General features: G+C 40.4%; 2 protein-coding genes across 2 annotated transcripts in view; both read right to left on the bottom strand.

The window, feature by feature from the left end:
• The window catches only part of Wdr36 (WD repeat domain 36), a 37,749-nt gene extending 36,665 nt beyond the window's left edge, over nucleotides 1–1,084 (bottom strand). The window contains exon 1 of the mRNA XM_070036032.1: nucleotides 830–1,084. Within this exon, the coding sequence (XP_069892133.1) occupies nucleotides 830–991 (162 nt within the window). The 5' untranslated portion in view covers nucleotides 992–1,084. The remainder of the gene's footprint in view (nucleotides 1–829) is intronic.
• A 14,638-nt stretch (nucleotides 1,085–15,722) lies between these two features.
• Nucleotides 15,723–18,305, bottom strand: part of Tslp (thymic stromal lymphopoietin) — a 52,372-nt gene continuing 49,789 nt past the window's right edge. The window contains exon 6 of the mRNA XM_070035977.1: nucleotides 15,723–16,670. Within this exon, the coding sequence (XP_069892078.1) occupies nucleotides 16,560–16,670 (111 nt within the window). The 3' untranslated portion in view covers nucleotides 15,723–16,559. The remainder of the gene's footprint in view (nucleotides 16,671–18,305) is intronic.

Raw genomic sequence — 18,305 nt, 5'->3', positions numbered from 1 at the left:
AATGAAACCGATCTTGCAAAGAAGTTGCTGCAGGGCGTTATGACAAGTGACAGTGTGACAAGTGACATCGTGCCTGACAACGAAGGGGACTCAATGTGACCAAAGCCAGATGCTGTGCTCTGGGGGAGTTTAGAAAAACCAGATTATCATCATCAAACATGACACGCATCATCCCTACACTATCATCTTATCTCATTCTCTCACCAGTTCTCCCAACGTGTATGAGGATTAAATTTCTGGCCCAGATTTCTGACATGCATTACACAACAAAACGTCTTGCAAGTCTTCCTCTGGCAAAAAATGAATTAATGAATGGAAAAAGAGAGACGGAAAGGAAGGGAAGAGGGTGTAGGGGGCAGGGACTTTTATGAGGCTTACATCCTCAGCGAGGGGGGGGGGGAGCCGATAAATATCTCCCGGAGAATTTTTATTGCCTCAGAACTGGAATTGTTTCACTAATGCCTTTCCAGAGTAACTCCGAAACTCGCCCCAGTGCCAGGCCTACGTCAGGGCTCAGCACGTGGCTGGGAACAGGGCGCGCTTCCCAGGACTGGGGCAGGCAGGGAAACCCAGGGTGGGTGGAGGGCGGGACGGCACGGGGGGGGGGGCACCGGGGAAAGAGGGTGTGGGTGTGGTGGAGGGGGGGAGTGAGGAGGGCAGGGGGGGAGTGAGGAGGGCGGGGGGGGTGTGAGGAGGGCAGGGCGGGCCGGCCCGGGGTGTGGGGGAGGGTGGGCAGGGAGGGTCGGCCCGGGGCGCCGGCGGGTGCAGGCGGTGAGGAGGGCCGGCGCGGGGCGGGCCCCGGGAGGCGGCCCAGGCGGTCGTCACTCACATCGTACGTGTGGAAGCTCGTGCCCACGCAGGTCGTCACGTAGAACCGGCGCTTCAGCGCGCTGTACCGCACCACGTGTGGAACGTCGTTGCTGAAGAGCCCCAGGGCCCGGAACCCCGCGAACAGCGCGCTGGCCGAGCGGCCCGGCGTACCGCCTTCCATCTCGCCGCGCAGCCACTTGCTTCGGCTCCAGATCTCGGCGGGAAACACGCGCCGGAGCCCGTCTCCAGGGCAAACCGGGAGCGGGATGGGAGACTCGAGAGGGCTTCCGGGAACCCTGCACAGCCAATAGCGTTTGCGCGTACCGCCCTGCGTGCAACGCCGGAAGGGCTCCCTGCGCAGCCTGCAGGGGAGGCGTGACATTGGTTCCGGGAGCCGCAGCCTCCAGCATCTTGCATTGGGGGGCTCTCCATGCTGAACGCTCAGAAAGGTGGAAGGGAAGCCACTATCATCATTATTAATTTGCTTATTTTTAGGTAGTTTTACAAAAGAGTTGTAATTTCAAATGTCAGCTTATGAGTGCAGTGCAGCATAAGCACTGTCACTCCTTTCCTCATTAGGAGGCCAATATCTTTGTCGTGGGGCTTGAACTCTGGGCCTGGGCACTGTCCCTCAGCTCTTCAGCTCAAGGTGAGCACTCTACCACTTGAACCACAGTGCCACTTCCGGCTTTCTGGTGATTAATTGGAGATAAGAAAGTCTCACAGACTTTCCTGCCCTGGCTGGCTTTGAACTGCGATCCTCAGATACAGATGGGAGCCACCACAGCTAGGAGACCAATATCTTAATAGATGATTTTTCAAAACATATTAAACCATGAGACTCACCTATATGTAAACTCTGGACATTTAATTTTAAGAAAGAGTAGTTAATTTTAGTGGATAATATTGTGATATTTTTAAAGATTTTATAGGTTGAAGATATATACTAGCTTACACACACATATGATGGATAATTGTTAAAGCTAGGCAATGGTATCTAGGATTCATAAATGTATGTTTTGGTATAAGATTGAAAATTTCCATAATAAAATGTTTCTTATTTGCCCCCCCCACAACCTGTAATGCAAATGGAATTTCTTTAATTCCTGAGTTAAGTAACTATGTACTGCTGTACCCCCGTAGCAGGACCACCACCAAGAAGACCACCGAGAGTCAGACATTCCAAAATGCAAAAGCAAGGCTTTATTCAGGCGGACTGCTAGGATCTGACATTTCTGCCATCCAAGCAGTGGCTTACTGCCTCTGGATGCTTCTCCATTGCTCTTGTCCCAGGAGTGTCTTCTCTACACTGGGATAAATGCCTCATTGGCATTTCCCTTAGCTGGTCACTGGACTTGAACTCGGGACCTGAGCCCTGTCCCTCAGCTCTACAGCTCAAGGCTAGCACTCTGCCACTTTGAGTCCCAAAGCAGCTCTGCTTGCTCTTTCAGCACTCTGCTGGCTGAGTAGAGGTGATAGTCTTACAGGGACCTTTTTCTGCCAGGGCTGGCTTTGAACCAGTTTGCAGATCAATGAGTCTTATAAAAGGCCACTTTACTCCAATTAAAAGCAACAAGGTGGTCAACATAGAAGTAGCTTTTAAGCATGCTCTTACCTGAAACTTATTAAGTGTCAAAGTTACATCTGACAAACTTGTAAGACTCGTCTGTGCTTTGCTTTGGGCTTTGCTGGAAACTGTTAAAAAACCTATAAGAGCAAACTAGAATAGCAATTATTTTGGTAATCCTAATTTTTCCTTTGTGCACTTTGAGGCAAATGTTAAGAACAATTTTACTTTTAAACTTTATGTCCAAAAATCCATTCCTAATTTTTAAATTTCTTATTAATCTCCTTTAATATTTCATACTTTAGTTTTTCATTTGCATTTTTAAAAAATCTCTTAAAATCTTGAGGCCAAGTATCACTCATTGTCTCTTGGCTGCTTGTTTTTACACATTAAAACTTTTAAACTCAAATGACAATTTTTCCTTAATGCAAGAATCAATCACCATCACTGTACCAAGAAGCTAGATTTAACACCTTTATGACTTTTAAAAACATATACTACTTGTAAAACATCATTGGAAGCAAGTCACATTATACAAATAAACTTTTTAACTCTCTTTTTAAGTCCAAGGGGCAGTTTTAGCAATACTACAGATCATCACATCACTAATTTTAACTATCATATTTCCAGTGTCTATCTACAGGAAAAAGGGACAGAACAAAGATGGGCCACTTGGCTCCTCCTATGGAATGGGCACGCACCCAATCTGACTCTTTAGGGTTAGATGAACTGTGTTTGTGCCAGCTTTCCCTCTCTTACTATGCGTGGACTTCTCCCAGGGCACGTCCCACCATCTGTGGACTCCCCCCAGGGCCTGTCCCACTATGCATGACCAGCTGAACTGCACTTCTGCCTGCTCACCCCTCACCCCTAAAGATAGGTCTTCTGTTGGCTTCTAAGTTTTCCCCCCTATCTTTTCTCTTGGTTCTTGAATGAAATACACAGTTTTATATAGACAAAACAGGTACGGTCTTTAACAGTGTTAAACTAACCTTTACATTTAAATTTCTAATATTCCAAGGTAACTAAATCCCAAACAGCCAATGCATTTTTGTTAAGCCAGATAACTTGATTACAGTATAAACAGTCTTATGCATTCTCAAATACCAGATTTTCTATTTTTCAAGTTAAAGAATCCTTTAAAAAGTCATTTAAAACACTATGAAGATTCTTTAAAAATTTTGTTAATGTCCAAACCTCATAACCTTTTGAATTTTAAATTTAAACTCACCCAATGTTCACAAACACATACAAAACACACAGATACTAAAGCGTGCAAAAATCAAAATCAGTTGTACGTACACTTTCTAAAGTTTTTAAACAAAAATTTAACAGTATTTCTTTTAAACTAGGTACCTTTGTTGAGCTTCATTTTCCCAGAGCTTGCTTGTTTAGCAAGGCAATTCACCAATGGGTCTTTTGAATCCCTTCTGTTGGAGGAGGGCTGGGGGAGGGGAGTCACCTGAAACTAAACTGGCCTGAATTTTTTTCCCCAATTTTAGACAAAAGCACTTTATGAATTGTTACATTGTCAGAACTAGCTGAAAAAGTTCAAACCAGGCACACAGCCTTCTATACCCTCCCCACTGGCAGCCTCCACAAGAAGAAAATGCAGCCTGAGGCTTGCAGGTCTGTGACAGTGACCGAGCCCAGCCGGAGGCTGGAACTTCTATTCCCCCAAAGATGTTCAAATAAATAACAAAAACACAAATAAACACAAAAACCAAGGATCCGCATTTAAAAGTGGTACCAATTCTAAAACAGAACTAGACAAGAACCAAAGGCTGAGTGGGACTAATGGACCCCCAGTTTATCTTTATCTCTACCAGAACTCTGTGCTGTTTTCACTCAGCAAGCTGAATCCAGAGTCTGCTGAGTGAGCCTGCCACGCTCACCCAGAACTTCCCTACCTCAGAAAACATAGAGCAAACAAACACACTACAGTAAACAAGACAAACAAGTGGCTATAAAGAAAAAATCAGGTCTTAGTGAATGGGGCGACATCTCACCACTTACCAGGGGACTCAAACCCCCTCTACTAATTCCAGAGAATTTTTCTTTTACATTCCGGCCAACATTGACCCAGGGGCCTCCTAAGGTGGAGGAGAATTCCCAATCATCTTGAGGCAAGGGAGATAAGTCCCTAGTGGCCATCCCCTCAGACTGACAAGTTCTCCCCAAGCTCAGACCCCCTGAGCCAAGGCCTGAGGCTAAGATCTTGTCGGTGCCACTTGCAGGTGGTCAGTGGCAGTTTCATAATTGACAAAGAAGCTCGTTACAAAAGCAGAACCAGCAGGATTTTAGAAGAATTTTACCAAGCCTCCCCAAGCCCTTCTTTACATGCACCTGTAGTCAGACCAACTAAAATATCCAGCACCAATCTAGCAAACAAACAGGAATAAGCAATTTATAAAATCAAGGTTATAACACACACAAAAAAGTCAGCAAATGCCATGCCATGCTTATTTCAGAGAGCAGAATGGGCCTTCTGCCGTGGACTCCATCAGTGATTTATAACCTGCAAGAGTCAGGGGAGGAAGAGGTCAGGACAATGGAAACAAGCACAAATTTTCTGGGGTTGGGGGGACTGGTCTGGTTGGTTTTCTGCTGAAAATCAAAAGTAAATATCATGAACAGAGGTCTCAGGACAAGGAAGAAACATGGATACAACTTCTCTTCCTTTTTGGTTTCTTTCTAGTCTTTTTTCTCTTCACCCTGTGTCTTTAGGGTTAAGTCTAGGGGGTTGGATGGGGCATTGCCCGTGGCTTTCAGTCTCCTTAGTCATTCAGTCCACAAAGCAACAAGAGGTAACAGAAAAACAAAACACACACAGGCCTGATATTTAAAAGACTTACAAGATGGAGATCTCCCAAGTTGGTCTGCTGCCCTCTGTGAAGGGACAGAAGGAATAGGCCCAGGTTCGAGGTGGGCGGGTTGAGCCCTTCCGGTCAGTTCCCGTCAAAAACCAAACTGAATCACGCCCTACAAGTAAGGGTTTCAGGGGTCCCCCTTCAAGTGAGGATCTGGGATGTCTCCCATTTCCTCCAGGGTTGCCCGTACAAGCGGGTCGGCTTCCACAACCCTTCAAGTACAAGTCGGAGTGGCTGTCCTCAAGTGAAAGCCAAACAGACAAACACAATCGACAGGACAAGACAAATTAACAGCGCTGTTTTCTTACCTTCGGAGTCTGGGGTCTTGGGGGTCTTTGAGGATATCCCGGATGAGCCCCCACTAATATGCTGTACCCCCGTCACAGGACCCCCACCAAGAAGACCACCGAGAGTCAGACATTCCGAAATGCAAAAGCAAGGCTTTATTCAGGCGGGCTGCAGCTCGGGCTTGGTCCTACACACCAACTCAGCGGAGCTTAGGAGGAAGCCCCGAGCTGAAATTTCACCAGGGTTTATAAAGGCAAAAAGTACAAAGGGATAAAAGAAGAAAAAAAAGAAATCACAGACTGACAAATTTATGGCAACAAGATGTGTCAGCAGGACATTCCAAGGCTATAGGGGTTTTAGGGAGTTATCAAACTGGCTGGGTCTTAAAGGGCCATCTGGACATTCCAGAGCAGTTAAAGCTTAGCAGGAAGTTTCCTGGCTAGTTGGGTTCTGATAAGCTGTAGCTGGGATAATTGGTGGTCTAGGTTTGTTCACAGGGTCTGTTTATCTTGGGCCAGCTTGGTCATCTCCTGAAGTTTGTGGGGACCCAAGGCCAGTTATAGTGCAAAGTGGGGCCTGACTTCAGAGTAGCTTTGTTCAAGTAATCTATGGTTTAGCAGTTTCAGCACAAACAAGATTGTTTCTGAAATTCAGGTGGGCCCAAGGTTAATATGAGCAGCAGAAGGGTTACTGCTTCGAAATGAAGCCACTCTTAACTCTTCAGTACAAATTATTTTAATTACTACATGAACTTAAAACTTTCCTAAATTGCTTATAAATCAGATATTGCTTACTACAATAAACATTTTTTGATGTATTATCAGTAGTTTGGGAGAGGGAGTTAGAAAGATTTCCTAACCATGACTTTACAGTAGGCAAAGCCATTGACACCCATTGTTCAATTATCCTGAAAGTAAGTTGTGAGATATTTACAGCAAAAATTGTATGTCTGTTTTGTAAGTAAGAAATTGGTTCAAATTTCCAATAATGTTTATTGCCACAATCCATACCAACATGTAATTTAGAAAAGAGGAAGAAGAAAGGGAGGTCACTGAAGGACAACTGAAGTATCAGAGACACAGGCACTCAGGATGTCAGCCAAGGCTGCAGTGGATACCTACAGAATCTGCTTCCAGAGTGGTTAACTCTCATGTCTGACAAGGTCATAAGGATGCTTTTTGAGAAAGGTTTTCACTATGTGGACAATAGTGCCTCAAACTTAAGATTCTTCACTTTCTCCCAAATACTGGAATTATAGACGTGCACCATGACACCTGGCTCAATTCTTTTTTTATGGATCTAGCTGCTCTATCTGCTTCAGTAAAGGGTATAAGTGGCACTACTTTACAGTTTTATTTGACTACAACTATATTGACTCTCCTGAGTGCATACTTTGCTAACACTGCAATAACTGTGGAACTGGTGTTATCCATGACCAATGTTGTTGCCTTTATGGAAGTTTGATATGAAGATTTCTTCCCTAAAACTCAGAAAAATACTTTATCTTATGAAATAAGAACAAACAAAACCACTCCTCATCTGCACCTAGGCTAGTAGTTAGTCTGGAAAAACAACCAGCTTTTGGAAAGAGCATGTCTTTTAAGACAAGAAGCATCCATATAACATTCATTTATTCTTTTGTCCTGCCAGAACAATTCTCTTCTTGTAAAGACATTTTTACTTTCTACAACCATATTGGAGTCTCACAGATGAATAAAGTAATGAACTGAGACACTAGGACAAGAGTGTCAGATGATAGGCTCATCAAAATGATCCCAAATTTCCATTCTCTTGAGGAATTTTCTAACTTAAGCACTAGTAATCCTGCAACAGGTTAAGTGCAAGACATTGCCTTTCAAGTAATGGATTTTATTAAGGATTCCATACAGTCTTTTTCCTCATCAAGAATGAGACTAGTGACCTGTAAGCCCATTGATAGAAAGGGCTCTCAACTTTGCATTAGATCTTCATAATAGAATGATCTACAGAGCAGATGTTGCCATGTTTTGTTACCAAGTACACGTCAGGCAACCTCAAGTACTTAATAAAAACAAAATCAGAACATTATTCTTAGAAATGTTTTATAATAAGTATTGTTGGCTATTCTTATTATTTTTCTGTTTTCAACTATATATTTATAAATTTGTCTCAATTGCTTCAACAATAAAAACTTGAGTGTTTCATTTTCCAAACAAACCGCTCTACTCCATGATCAGAGAGCCTGGGCAGCTCACTACAATGTGAGGAGATGCTCTTCACTACTTCTACCTCAAAGTATTCTCAGTCACAAAAGGAAAGGAATAAACATGATACTATTTTATTTGCCATTCAGAACACTCACATTGGTACTCTTTTTTACCCCAAGAACTTTTAAAAGGAAAGTTTTAAAAAGATACAAGCCACATGAGAGCAAAAGTTCAGGTCTTAGTGAAGAAAGACCATAAAAACAAGCTGTTGGGAGGAATAGTGTGGTGTGAAGACTGAGAGTGAGTGCATGGTCCTTTCTTACTGACAGTTAAGTAAGAAAATATCAATTGGGCATTGGATTTTTAATCAAGTTTTTGTCCATATGCTTTATTTTATTTAAAGTGTCTATGAGAAATAAAATTTGGTATGTAGTTAAGTCTACACATTTGATCATGTCTGGAAATTGGTTTCTCAGGAAAAGCAGGAGAGGAAAAAATCCACAAACAACCTAACTCTGAGTCGTGAGTTGCTTGGTTACTTCAGTTATATAGAGGAAAAGTAAATGTATTTCCACACATTCTTTGAGCTCTATTTAAAGTATCAGAGTTGACTACATTATAACAGATCAACTTAAGTTCTTCAATCTCCTGTTCTCTCTGAAAACTATTTTTGCACAATAAAATGAATACATTAAAGGCACAAAACTATCAGTTTTGTTTTACGGTATTACATCAGGTATCATCAACTTGCTTTATGAATTATGTTTCTGAATTATGAAAATGGATGATGTGGTATGATAACCACTTAAATATCTTCCTGCTTTGGCCCAGACTGTGTGATGGAGGGTCACAGTTCTCAGAGTGCAGGTGTAAATTGGTATGTGAAGATAGAAAACAATTAGAACCAAACTTTAAAGAGTTCCAGAAGTTTCAGTCATTTTCAACATCAATGAGATAATGAGAGTGGGAAGTGCAACTAGTCTGATTCATGCTTTCACTGACACATAATACATTGGTAGACATCTCTATCATGATTATTATGAATCATTTTTAATAAGAATGTATGTAGGAAATAGCCTATGTTGAATAAAGATCCCTGACTTCCTAGAGGGCAGAGGATTAAGTACAGGAATGATCTTCCTCTAGACACCATGCCAGTCTCAGCAACATAATCAACTTCACTTGTATTGTGTGTTGCATGAGAAAGTTAATGCATCCCATCTGTGTGCCACAGGGGCTGATACAGTGGTGCTTATCTATGAGGACAGCTAGGGAAAACTTCGTGGATTGGCTTTTGCTCCATCCCAAGACATATGGGAGTCTTCAGAAACACAGATATGATTATGAGATGGACAAATGAATCCAATGAGAAAGGTAATGTAGTTTAATAGAAAGGACATTGAAATACTTGTTGGTCTTTTATGTACAGTACTACTTGACCTAGGACACCACTGTGATTGATTGGGCTTAGGTCTCCTCTGACACTGGTACTCATAGCTTGGCTCTCTTGTAGAAGAAGATAGCTGGTATCATTGCAGCTGGAAGCTTTTTTTTTTTTTTGTAATGCAGTGGGAAGGATAGTATGTTTGGTTGCCCAGACTGAAAGCTTGAAGGAAACATTTAAACGTGACCAAGTAGGAGAGGTAGACTTGTAGACTGAGGAAGAGAACTGATTGTTTGGATAGTCTCAATGAGTATAGATTACTCACGTCTCCTGGTAATAAGAAGAATGGACCAAGTGTTCTGAACATTCCTACACTGTATGAGTTCTGTTTTCAAAAACAACAGAAGCTATAAAGAGGAGCTTATCAGAATGGAAAGAAAAGAGTGGGCAGATAATTAGAGCTAAGTGTCTTAGAATGTTGAAGAAGACTCATTCTGTTTTGCTGAAGATTAAGAATTCACCCCTTAGGAGCCATTTGCCCCCCAAAAATGAATGTTTGAAGAGCGATCATTTAACATGTAAGCATGAACTAAAACATGTGTCCTATGACTGATCACTCAAACTCAATATATGGCATAATCTCTTATCTAATTGTTTTCTCTCCTATGCCTTCCATTTATGAAAACTATTTTGGCACCTACATAAGATGTGGGTTGAATGATTCATGTATATAATCATATTATCAGTTACCTCTAGTGAACAGAGCTTTTGTAAATAATCTCCTTTCGGCCAGTTACTTTGTTACGGAATAAAATTAACTTGTCAGCCACTTTGAACACTTGGCTTGTGAATTCTTCTTTGCATTATTTTTTATTAGTGTACATAAATTTTATAAAACATTAAGTTTTCCTATGGTATTTTTTACATGCATATTATGTACTCTATATTGACCTCTATGTTGCCCTCTCTTCGTCTTCTATTCCTCTCTCACTGGTCTTCTTTCTCTTATCAAATACGTACTCACATTCTCTCTCTTTCATTCCTTCTCTCTCACTGTGTGTGTGTGTGTGTGTGTGTGTGTGTGTGTGTGTGTGTGTGTGTGTGTGTGTGTGTGTTAGTATGCAGGTCTTGAACTCAGGGCCTCACGCTCTCATTTAGCTTTTCTGTTCAAGGCTGGTGCTCTAGCCACAGTGCTATTTCCAGATTTTTGATGGGTTTTAGATTTGTTTGCATGGGCTGGCTTTGCACTAGGATCCTCAGATCTCAGGCTTCTGTATAGGAGTAAAGGTGTGAACTACTTGCACCTAGCTGACTCATACATTTTTAATATATTTTTTATTGCTAAAATACTGTACAAAGGGGTTACAGTTACATGACTAGGGTAATGAGTATATTTTCTATCGAGCATTTTACCTCCTCCTTTATTTTTTCCCTACCATCCTTTCCCTCCCAAACTTCCCAATACCTCCTGCCTCCTCCACCCCCAACATTGTAAAGTTTGTTTTCAATATAGTGTCCTCTATATCTCATCATCACAATGGGTCAACCTGCATCCCGATTTAAGCTTCCTGCTATTCCCCTTCCCCTCCCCAAATTACAAAAATGCATATATAAGATTCAGAACACTGGAATCAAATACAGTGAAAACAGGGGTTATACCGTGGGGGAAGAACATACAAAAGGAACAAAAGAATCACATAGTGCATTATAAGTACATTAAAAACAATAGCAAGAAAGAAATAAACATGTGTCCCTGTCTTGGTACATTTTGCTTAACATTATCTCATATGATCATATGTACATAGCCTTTGACCTTCTCTGCTTGTCCTAGACATGTACTAGTCATTGAAATCAAGGGAAACCATGGGACCTATGTTTCTTTGGGCCTGGCTTACTTCACTTAATATAATTTTTTCCAAGTCTTCCCATTTTCTAACAAATGGGCAATGTCATTCTTTCTGATGGAGGCATAGAATTCCATTGTGTGTATATACCACATTTTCTTGATCCATTCATCTACTGAGGGGCATCTGGATTGGTTCCATATCTTAGCTATGGTGAATAATGCTATGATAAACATGGTTGTGCTGGTACCTTTGGTATGATGTTGTTTGTGATCATTTGGGTAAATGCCCAGAAGTGGGATTCCTGGGTCATAGGGAACTCTATGTGGAGTCTGTTGAGGAACCTCCATACAGCTTTTCAAAGTGGTTGAACAAGTTTACACTACCACCAACATTGCAGTAGGGTTCCCTTTTGGCCATATCCCCTCCAGCATCTATTATTACTAGATTTCTTGATGATAGCCATTCTAACTGGGATGAGGTGGAATCTCAATGTTGTCTTGATTTGCATTTCATGGCTAGAGAAGTTGAGCATTTCTTCATGTGTCTATTGGCCATTCTTATTTCCTCTTCAGAGAAGTCTTTCTTTAGCCCACTTATTAATGGGACCTTTGTTTCTTTGAGGATTTGTAGTTGCAGGATTTTGTTTTTTGAGTTCTAAGTATATTTTAGATATGAGACCCTTGTCTGTTGTATGGCTAGTGAAGATCTTCTCCCAGTCCATTGGCTTTCTATTGATCTTGCTAGCTATGTCCTTTGCCTTGCAGAAGCTCTGTAGTTTCATGCAATCTCATTTGTCCAACCTTTCTTTGATTTGTTGTGTTTCTGGGTCTTTATTAAGAAAATTTTGGCCGGTCCCAAGGAGACGTAGAGTTTCTTCCTGTAATGTTTTCATGGAGTCTGCTTTTGTTTTGAGGTGTTTGCTCCATTTGGAGTTGATTCTGATGCAGCATGATATATAAGGATCTAGCTTTAATTTTCTACAAGTGTTTAACCAATTTTGCCAACAGCACCATTTACTGAAGAGGCTGTCTTTATTCCATCCTATTTCTTTAGCTCCCTTGTCAAAGATTAGGTGGCTGTAGGTCTGTGAGTTCATTTCTGGGTCTTCAGTCCAATTCCATTGGTCCTCAGTTTGTTCTTGTGCCAGTACCAAGCTGTTCTGCTTACTATGGCTTTGTAGTAGAGTTTGACATTTGGTATTGATATTCCTCCAGTGCTGTTCTTTCTACTAAGGATTATTTTTGCTATTCAGGGTCTTCTAATATTCCATATGAATTTTTGGACTGCTTCTTCTATTTCCTTGAAGAATGAGGTTGGGATATTGATAGATATCACATTGAATTTGTAGATAGTTTTTGGCAATATTGCCATTTTCACGATGTCAATCCTCTCAATCCAGAAGCATGGGAGGTTTTTCCACTTGCTTAGTTCTGCTTTAATTTCCTTTTTCAGGTTTTTAAAGTTTTCGTCATAGAGGTCTTTCACCTCTTTTGTTAACTCCTAAGTATTTTATTTTGTGTGGGGCTATTACAAAAGAAGTTGCTTTCCTAATTTCAGCTGTGCTTTTCTGGTTATTGGCATACAGGAAAGCCATTGATTTTTGAGGTTTAATTTTATACCCTGCTACTTTGCCAAAGTCTCTGATCAGCTCAAGTAACTTGGGAGTGGATTCCATGGAGTGACTCATACATTTTGAATAATAATACTTTGACTTATTTTTATAGCATTTGGCACCAAAGGGTCTTGAAGCTTTTGATTTCCAGATAATTAAGGAGCAGATACTAACAGATGATGGCTGGTGGTTTGGCCTTTGGCATGTTTTATTTAATTATACTTTCTTTTTTCTACCCTGAATTTCTGAATAGTAGGTACATTTCTAGCTATGTTTGAGGTGGGAATGAATAAAATGTCAATTATCTGTAAATATTTGTTCAGATTTCAAAAGAGAAGAAATGAATAGCATCATCACATTACTGACTTCTTAGGTTTCTTTTATTTTAGTATTTTCATGGCTAAGCTTCATGCTTGCTTTTTATTTTGCTCATTAATACATAGCAACCAACCAGAACATAAAGGGGACTGGGAAGGTGGCTCAGTAGTAGTAGTAGTAGTAGTAGTAGTAGTAGTAGTAGTAGTAGTAGTAGTAGTAGTAGTAGTAGCTTGCCTTGTATGCCTGAGGCCCTGGGTTCGATTCCTCAGCACCACATAAGCAAAAAGAAAAAAAAGCCGGAAGTGGCACTGTGGCTCAAGTGGTAGAGTGCTAGCCTTGAGCTGAAGAGCTGAGGCACAGTGCCCAGGCCCAGAGTTCAGGCCATATGACCTGACTCCCCCCCAAAAAAAGAGGTTCAAGGAATATTTAACAAAAGGTTACAGTTCAGTAATAAAATGTAAAATGAATGGAATGTTTTATAATTTTTGTTAGTCATATTCCCTCCCAGAGTAATAACTTGTATGCTCTACCATCCCCAATATTTATAAATCTTGTAATATTAGATTTAACCTGTAAGCACTGGAGGTGTGGCTCAGCAGCTAACAACACTGGCTTAGCAATCACAAGGTCCTGAGTTCAAATAAAAAACACACACATAGATTTAACCCCTAGTATTATAAATATTGTAAGGTTTATGTCCTTGCCCTTTGCACAGATACCAGCAATAAATCATAAATAGTCTCCTGGGGTGCGGAGACTGATTTTCTCTTGTCAGTGCACATGGCCCAATGTGATGCATGCTGCGTCTTAGCAGAAGTTTGTAGACATTTGTGTCTCTGCCCGTGTCTCCCTGGTTCTCTTCCTCTGCCACAGAGAAAAGCATATCGTAGGCAGGAGCTGCTTTTCCAGTCCAGCTCATGGAACATAAAAGATGTGGAAAAGGCCTGGAGCTGGGTTGAAGTTTCCACTTTCTACCATGAAGGTGAAGTAATTGCTGTTGTGTGCCCATGGCATTTGGTGGTTGCTGGTCACCTAGCAAACGCCTATGTGAATTCTGGAGAAGTATGAGGAAATTAGCATCTAAAGATAAAAATTTTAAAACTATCAATTTTTTGAAAACTAGAAGTATTAAGTTGTATAATAAACTGAGAGTTGAGCGACAAAAGGTTCCCAAAGGAGAAATAGCCTCATGCAGGATTTTAGTACTTTCAAATTATTACTGTTTTCAGCTGTGTTCCCGGACATGGCACAGAATAAAGGCTCAGTGTTATTTTGTGGTTTGGGGGAGGAGAAGGTAGAAGGAATTAATTTTTTAAAAAAGAAGTGCCTGGGGAACAGTGATCAATTGCAACAACACTTGTCAATTTAAGAGTATGCTATTCTCTTTTCCAGTTCCTCATCTACAGAAGTGATGAGGGAGAAGTCGGGGAGAAGTCAATATCTTACCTGACAGTTGCTGCTGTTGTTTCTGAGTCACAATGGGCTTTATGGGAAAGTTTGTTCTTGGGAGACATGTATTTAACTTTTAATTTAACTTCATTTATTCCCTTACTCAGCACATTTATTGGAAACACATTATGATTAAGATAGTGTAACAAACCAGGCAATCTGATGTGGGTATACACACACACACACACACACACACACACACACACACACACACACACACAAACACACACACACACACACACACACACACACACACACACACACATTCTCACAAACTTTTTCTACAAAAACCACAAATAAAAATTAAGCCTTTATTGAAAAGGATAAAATGAGGTATGTACACAGAAGGTATTACTGTTATCAGTCTGGGGTGTAGCTCAGTGGTAGAGTGCTTTCTTAGTAAATGTAAGGCTGTGCATTTAGTCCTTAGCTATGGATCTTTTGGGAAACTTTTGTAGCTCAGCCTTCAGTTTAGTATTTAATATTTCTAGTTTTCAAAAAAACTGAAAAAATACTTTGTTCTCAGAAATGTATCACCAGATCACCCTCAAATGCTATATCCCTTTGATTTTTTTCACCTGACGTTATTCCACTAATTTTCATATTTGAATATTTTCTCCAAACACTTTCTGAGTCCAGACACAATGCAATTTGAAATATTTTTCCATCCCTTTCTTCAGGAGTGCAGCCTGTAGAAGGGAAAGCAGATATAGTGGTGTGTGTGTGTGTGTGTGTGTGTGTGTGTGTGTGTGTGTGTGTGTGTGTGTGTGTGTGTGTGTGTGTGTGTGTGTGTGTGTGTGTGTGTGTGTGTGTGTGTGTGTGTGTAGAGCAGGGACATAAATCAGTGCATCTACATGCATATCCCTAAGAGCAGCACCTCAGCTATCATTTCCTAGGCAGCTAACTATTGCCTATTTTGTTTCCTCTAAGTGTGAGGAAAGCTCAGCAAGGGAAATAAGGCAGGACTTCTTCACAAAATCCGGGGAAATGGTGCACTCCAATCATATGTCATTGTATGCCATCATATGTCAATCATCTCTAAATATTTTCTCCTATAGGCAGAATCAAGTCATTTTGCAAGGGGGTGGTGGTGGTATGGTCAGTGGACTTTCAAAATGAGTGAAGATAAAGGCTGAAGAAAAGTGATGACCTATAGAAAAGGATAGATGAGAATTGTTTACTAATTAAAAATTAAAAGATCATTCATAAGAAATTAATTTGAGAATTCTTTTATTGAGACATTTACAGCACTAATTACAAACCAACATGTACATGTTCAAAAGTGGTTACAAATAAGTTAAAAATACATAATACAAGATTCAAAAATACATGTATGATACCTGTAAGGCACTGCTACAGAAGAACTTGATATACCATTCCTGTCTATTAGGTGTGTGTGTGTGTGTGTGTGTGTGTGTGTGTGTGTGTGTGTGTGTGTGTGTGTGTGTGTGTGTGTGTGTGTGTGTGTACTGGAGCTTTGACTCAGGTCCTGGGCACTGTCGTTTAGCCTTTTCATTAAAGACTGATGCTCTACAACTTGAAACACAGCTACACTTCTGGCCTTTTCATGGTTAATTGGAGATTTAAAAAAAATTCACTTTCTTGACTGGTCTGGCTTTGAATCACAACCTTCAAATCTCAGTATCCTGAGTAGCTAGGATTGTAGGCATGAGCCAATGGAACCTGGCTTAGTTGTAAATTTTAAGCTCAGCTTACAATATGTTCACGGCGTTTTGCCTGACACTTCTTTTAGATTGCTTTCTTATATGTACAGATAACCATGCACTCTTATTTTCTTCTTTGGCTAATTTTTAGGATGAAAACATGAAAAGGATCACTACAGAAAGAAGTGGTTGCCTTTCAAACAGGTTTTGATGCTTTCATAGAATTCAACTTTTCTCTTTTTCATTAGAAAATTATCTTTTTATGACACTGGTAGATTTTTTTTCATCTGAGTAAGGTGTATGTAGCTCCAGATGAGAAATATTGGCACTCAGTCAGTCAGCAATATTATAGAAGTTTCTCTTGATGTTATAGAAATAGCATGTCTTTTGAATTGAAAAAAATCTATTAAACAATCACAACTTATTAAAAATAAATTAAAGAACTCTTCTGCAATTATAAAATAGCCATTGATGGTCATTAAAATGTCACAGAGTTAACATTATATTACACAATGAGTACCATATATTTTGGTGCCAGAAAATATTACTGGAAGGATGATAATCTTAGTCTCCGGCAATTTGACTGAACCGACGCCACCATCCTAGTATTTGTGAGGCTTTGCATTGGCAGTTGCTTGTAGCTTCTTCATTTCCCATTTCCTGAGTATTATTTATCTGTTGGAAAGGGAAAAAAAAACTATGTACATATGACCATATAAGATGATGCTAAGCAAAATGAATCCCAAGATAGGGACACAGAGGTTTTATCTTTTTTGCTGTTGTTTTTAATGTATTTATAATGTACCACGTGATTTTTTTGTTTCTTTTGTGTATTCTTCCCCCAGGGTATACCCCTGTTTTTACTGTATTTGATTCTGGTGCCCTGCAGCCTTGTATATACATTTTTCTAATTTGAGGAGGGGAAGGGAAATAACAAAATGCTAAAATAAGGATATAGGTTGAACCATTGTAACAATGAGATGTACATGACACTATGTTGAAAATGAACTTTACAACTTGTGGGGGGGGAGGGAGAAGTTGGGGAGGTGGAGAGAGAAGGGATGTAGGGGGAAAACAAAGGAGGAGGTAACAATGCTCAAAACAAAGGAGGAGGTAACAATGCTCGATAGGAAATGTACTCATTACCTTGCTCATGTAACTGTAACCCCTCTATATAGTATTTTTACAATAAAAATATATACAAAAACAGAGAAAAAATTGTTGGGAAGATTATGTCATTTTTCTCTATGCAAATACATTTCTCAGTCTGTCTCTGTAGTGTGCACTTGCTTCAGGCATGATTATATGAGCTCTCTGGAATGGAATGCTCTCCTGTTTCTCTTCTTGACTACTCTTGTTTCAAGGCTAAGCACACCACTTCCTCTACGAAGTCTCTGCTATTTGCATTGACCTTTATTTTGGAAACACTTCCTGCTCTTCAGAGTATATGTCATGTAACTTGGCTCTTACTCCTTTTATTGTATCATGGGTATTCCCCACCACCCAGAGTTCAGTGTTGTATACACTGGAAATTTATATAACAAAAATGTTGTAATATGATTAAGTGAATGAATACACAGATGACTTCATGATCTCTCTGATAAGATGTGTTTCCAAAAGACATGCATGATAGATTCTCTACCATTCAGACATTTTAGTAAACCTAGTCCACTAAAAGTTCTCTTTCCCTGAATTACCACAGTCTACAGGGGATATAGATACACATTCTTTTTTTTTTTTTTTTTTTTTTTTTGTCGGTCGTGGGGCTTGAACTCTGGGCCTGGGCGCTGTCCCTCAGCTCTTCAGCTCAAGGCGAGCGCTCTACCACTTGAGCTACAGCGCCACTTCCGGTTTTCTGGTGGTTTATTGGAGATAGGAGTCTCACGGTTTCTCCTGCCCGGGCTGGCTTTGAACCGCGATCCTCAGATCTCAGCCTCCTGAGTAGCTAGGATTACAGGCGTGAGCCACCAGCGCCCGGCTTAGATACACATTCTGAGGGAAATAATAGAGACTTATTTGGAAGAGGATCCTGGTGTGTTTCTTCAGCTGAAGTACCCTTCAATACAGTGGCAGGCTGAACTTCTTAGGCATGTAGTGTTTAGACTAGTAGAGTTTCCTAGATTCCTAAACAATAATTTTACAGTGTAAAATCAATACTACTAATATCAGTCTTTTCCTTTGAGCTATGAGGGAGCCAAATAAATTTCTCCACACTCTCCCTTTTATAATATTGTTCAAGAACTTGATCAAGCCTGAACTCTGTGCTCTTCTTATGTGAATGGATTTTATCTGTAGATCTGCCACAAAAAG

The sequence above is a fragment of the Dipodomys merriami genome, unplaced genomic scaffold (assembly GCF_024711535.1).
Source record: "Dipodomys merriami isolate MVZ:Mamm:240054 unplaced genomic scaffold, mDipMer1.0.p SCAF_27, whole genome shotgun sequence".
In the NCBI taxonomy this organism is placed as follows: domain Eukaryota; kingdom Metazoa; phylum Chordata; class Mammalia; order Rodentia; family Heteromyidae; genus Dipodomys; species Dipodomys merriami.
Note: the sequence above shows the minus strand (reverse complement) of the source record. Positions and strands in the feature narration are given on the sequence as shown.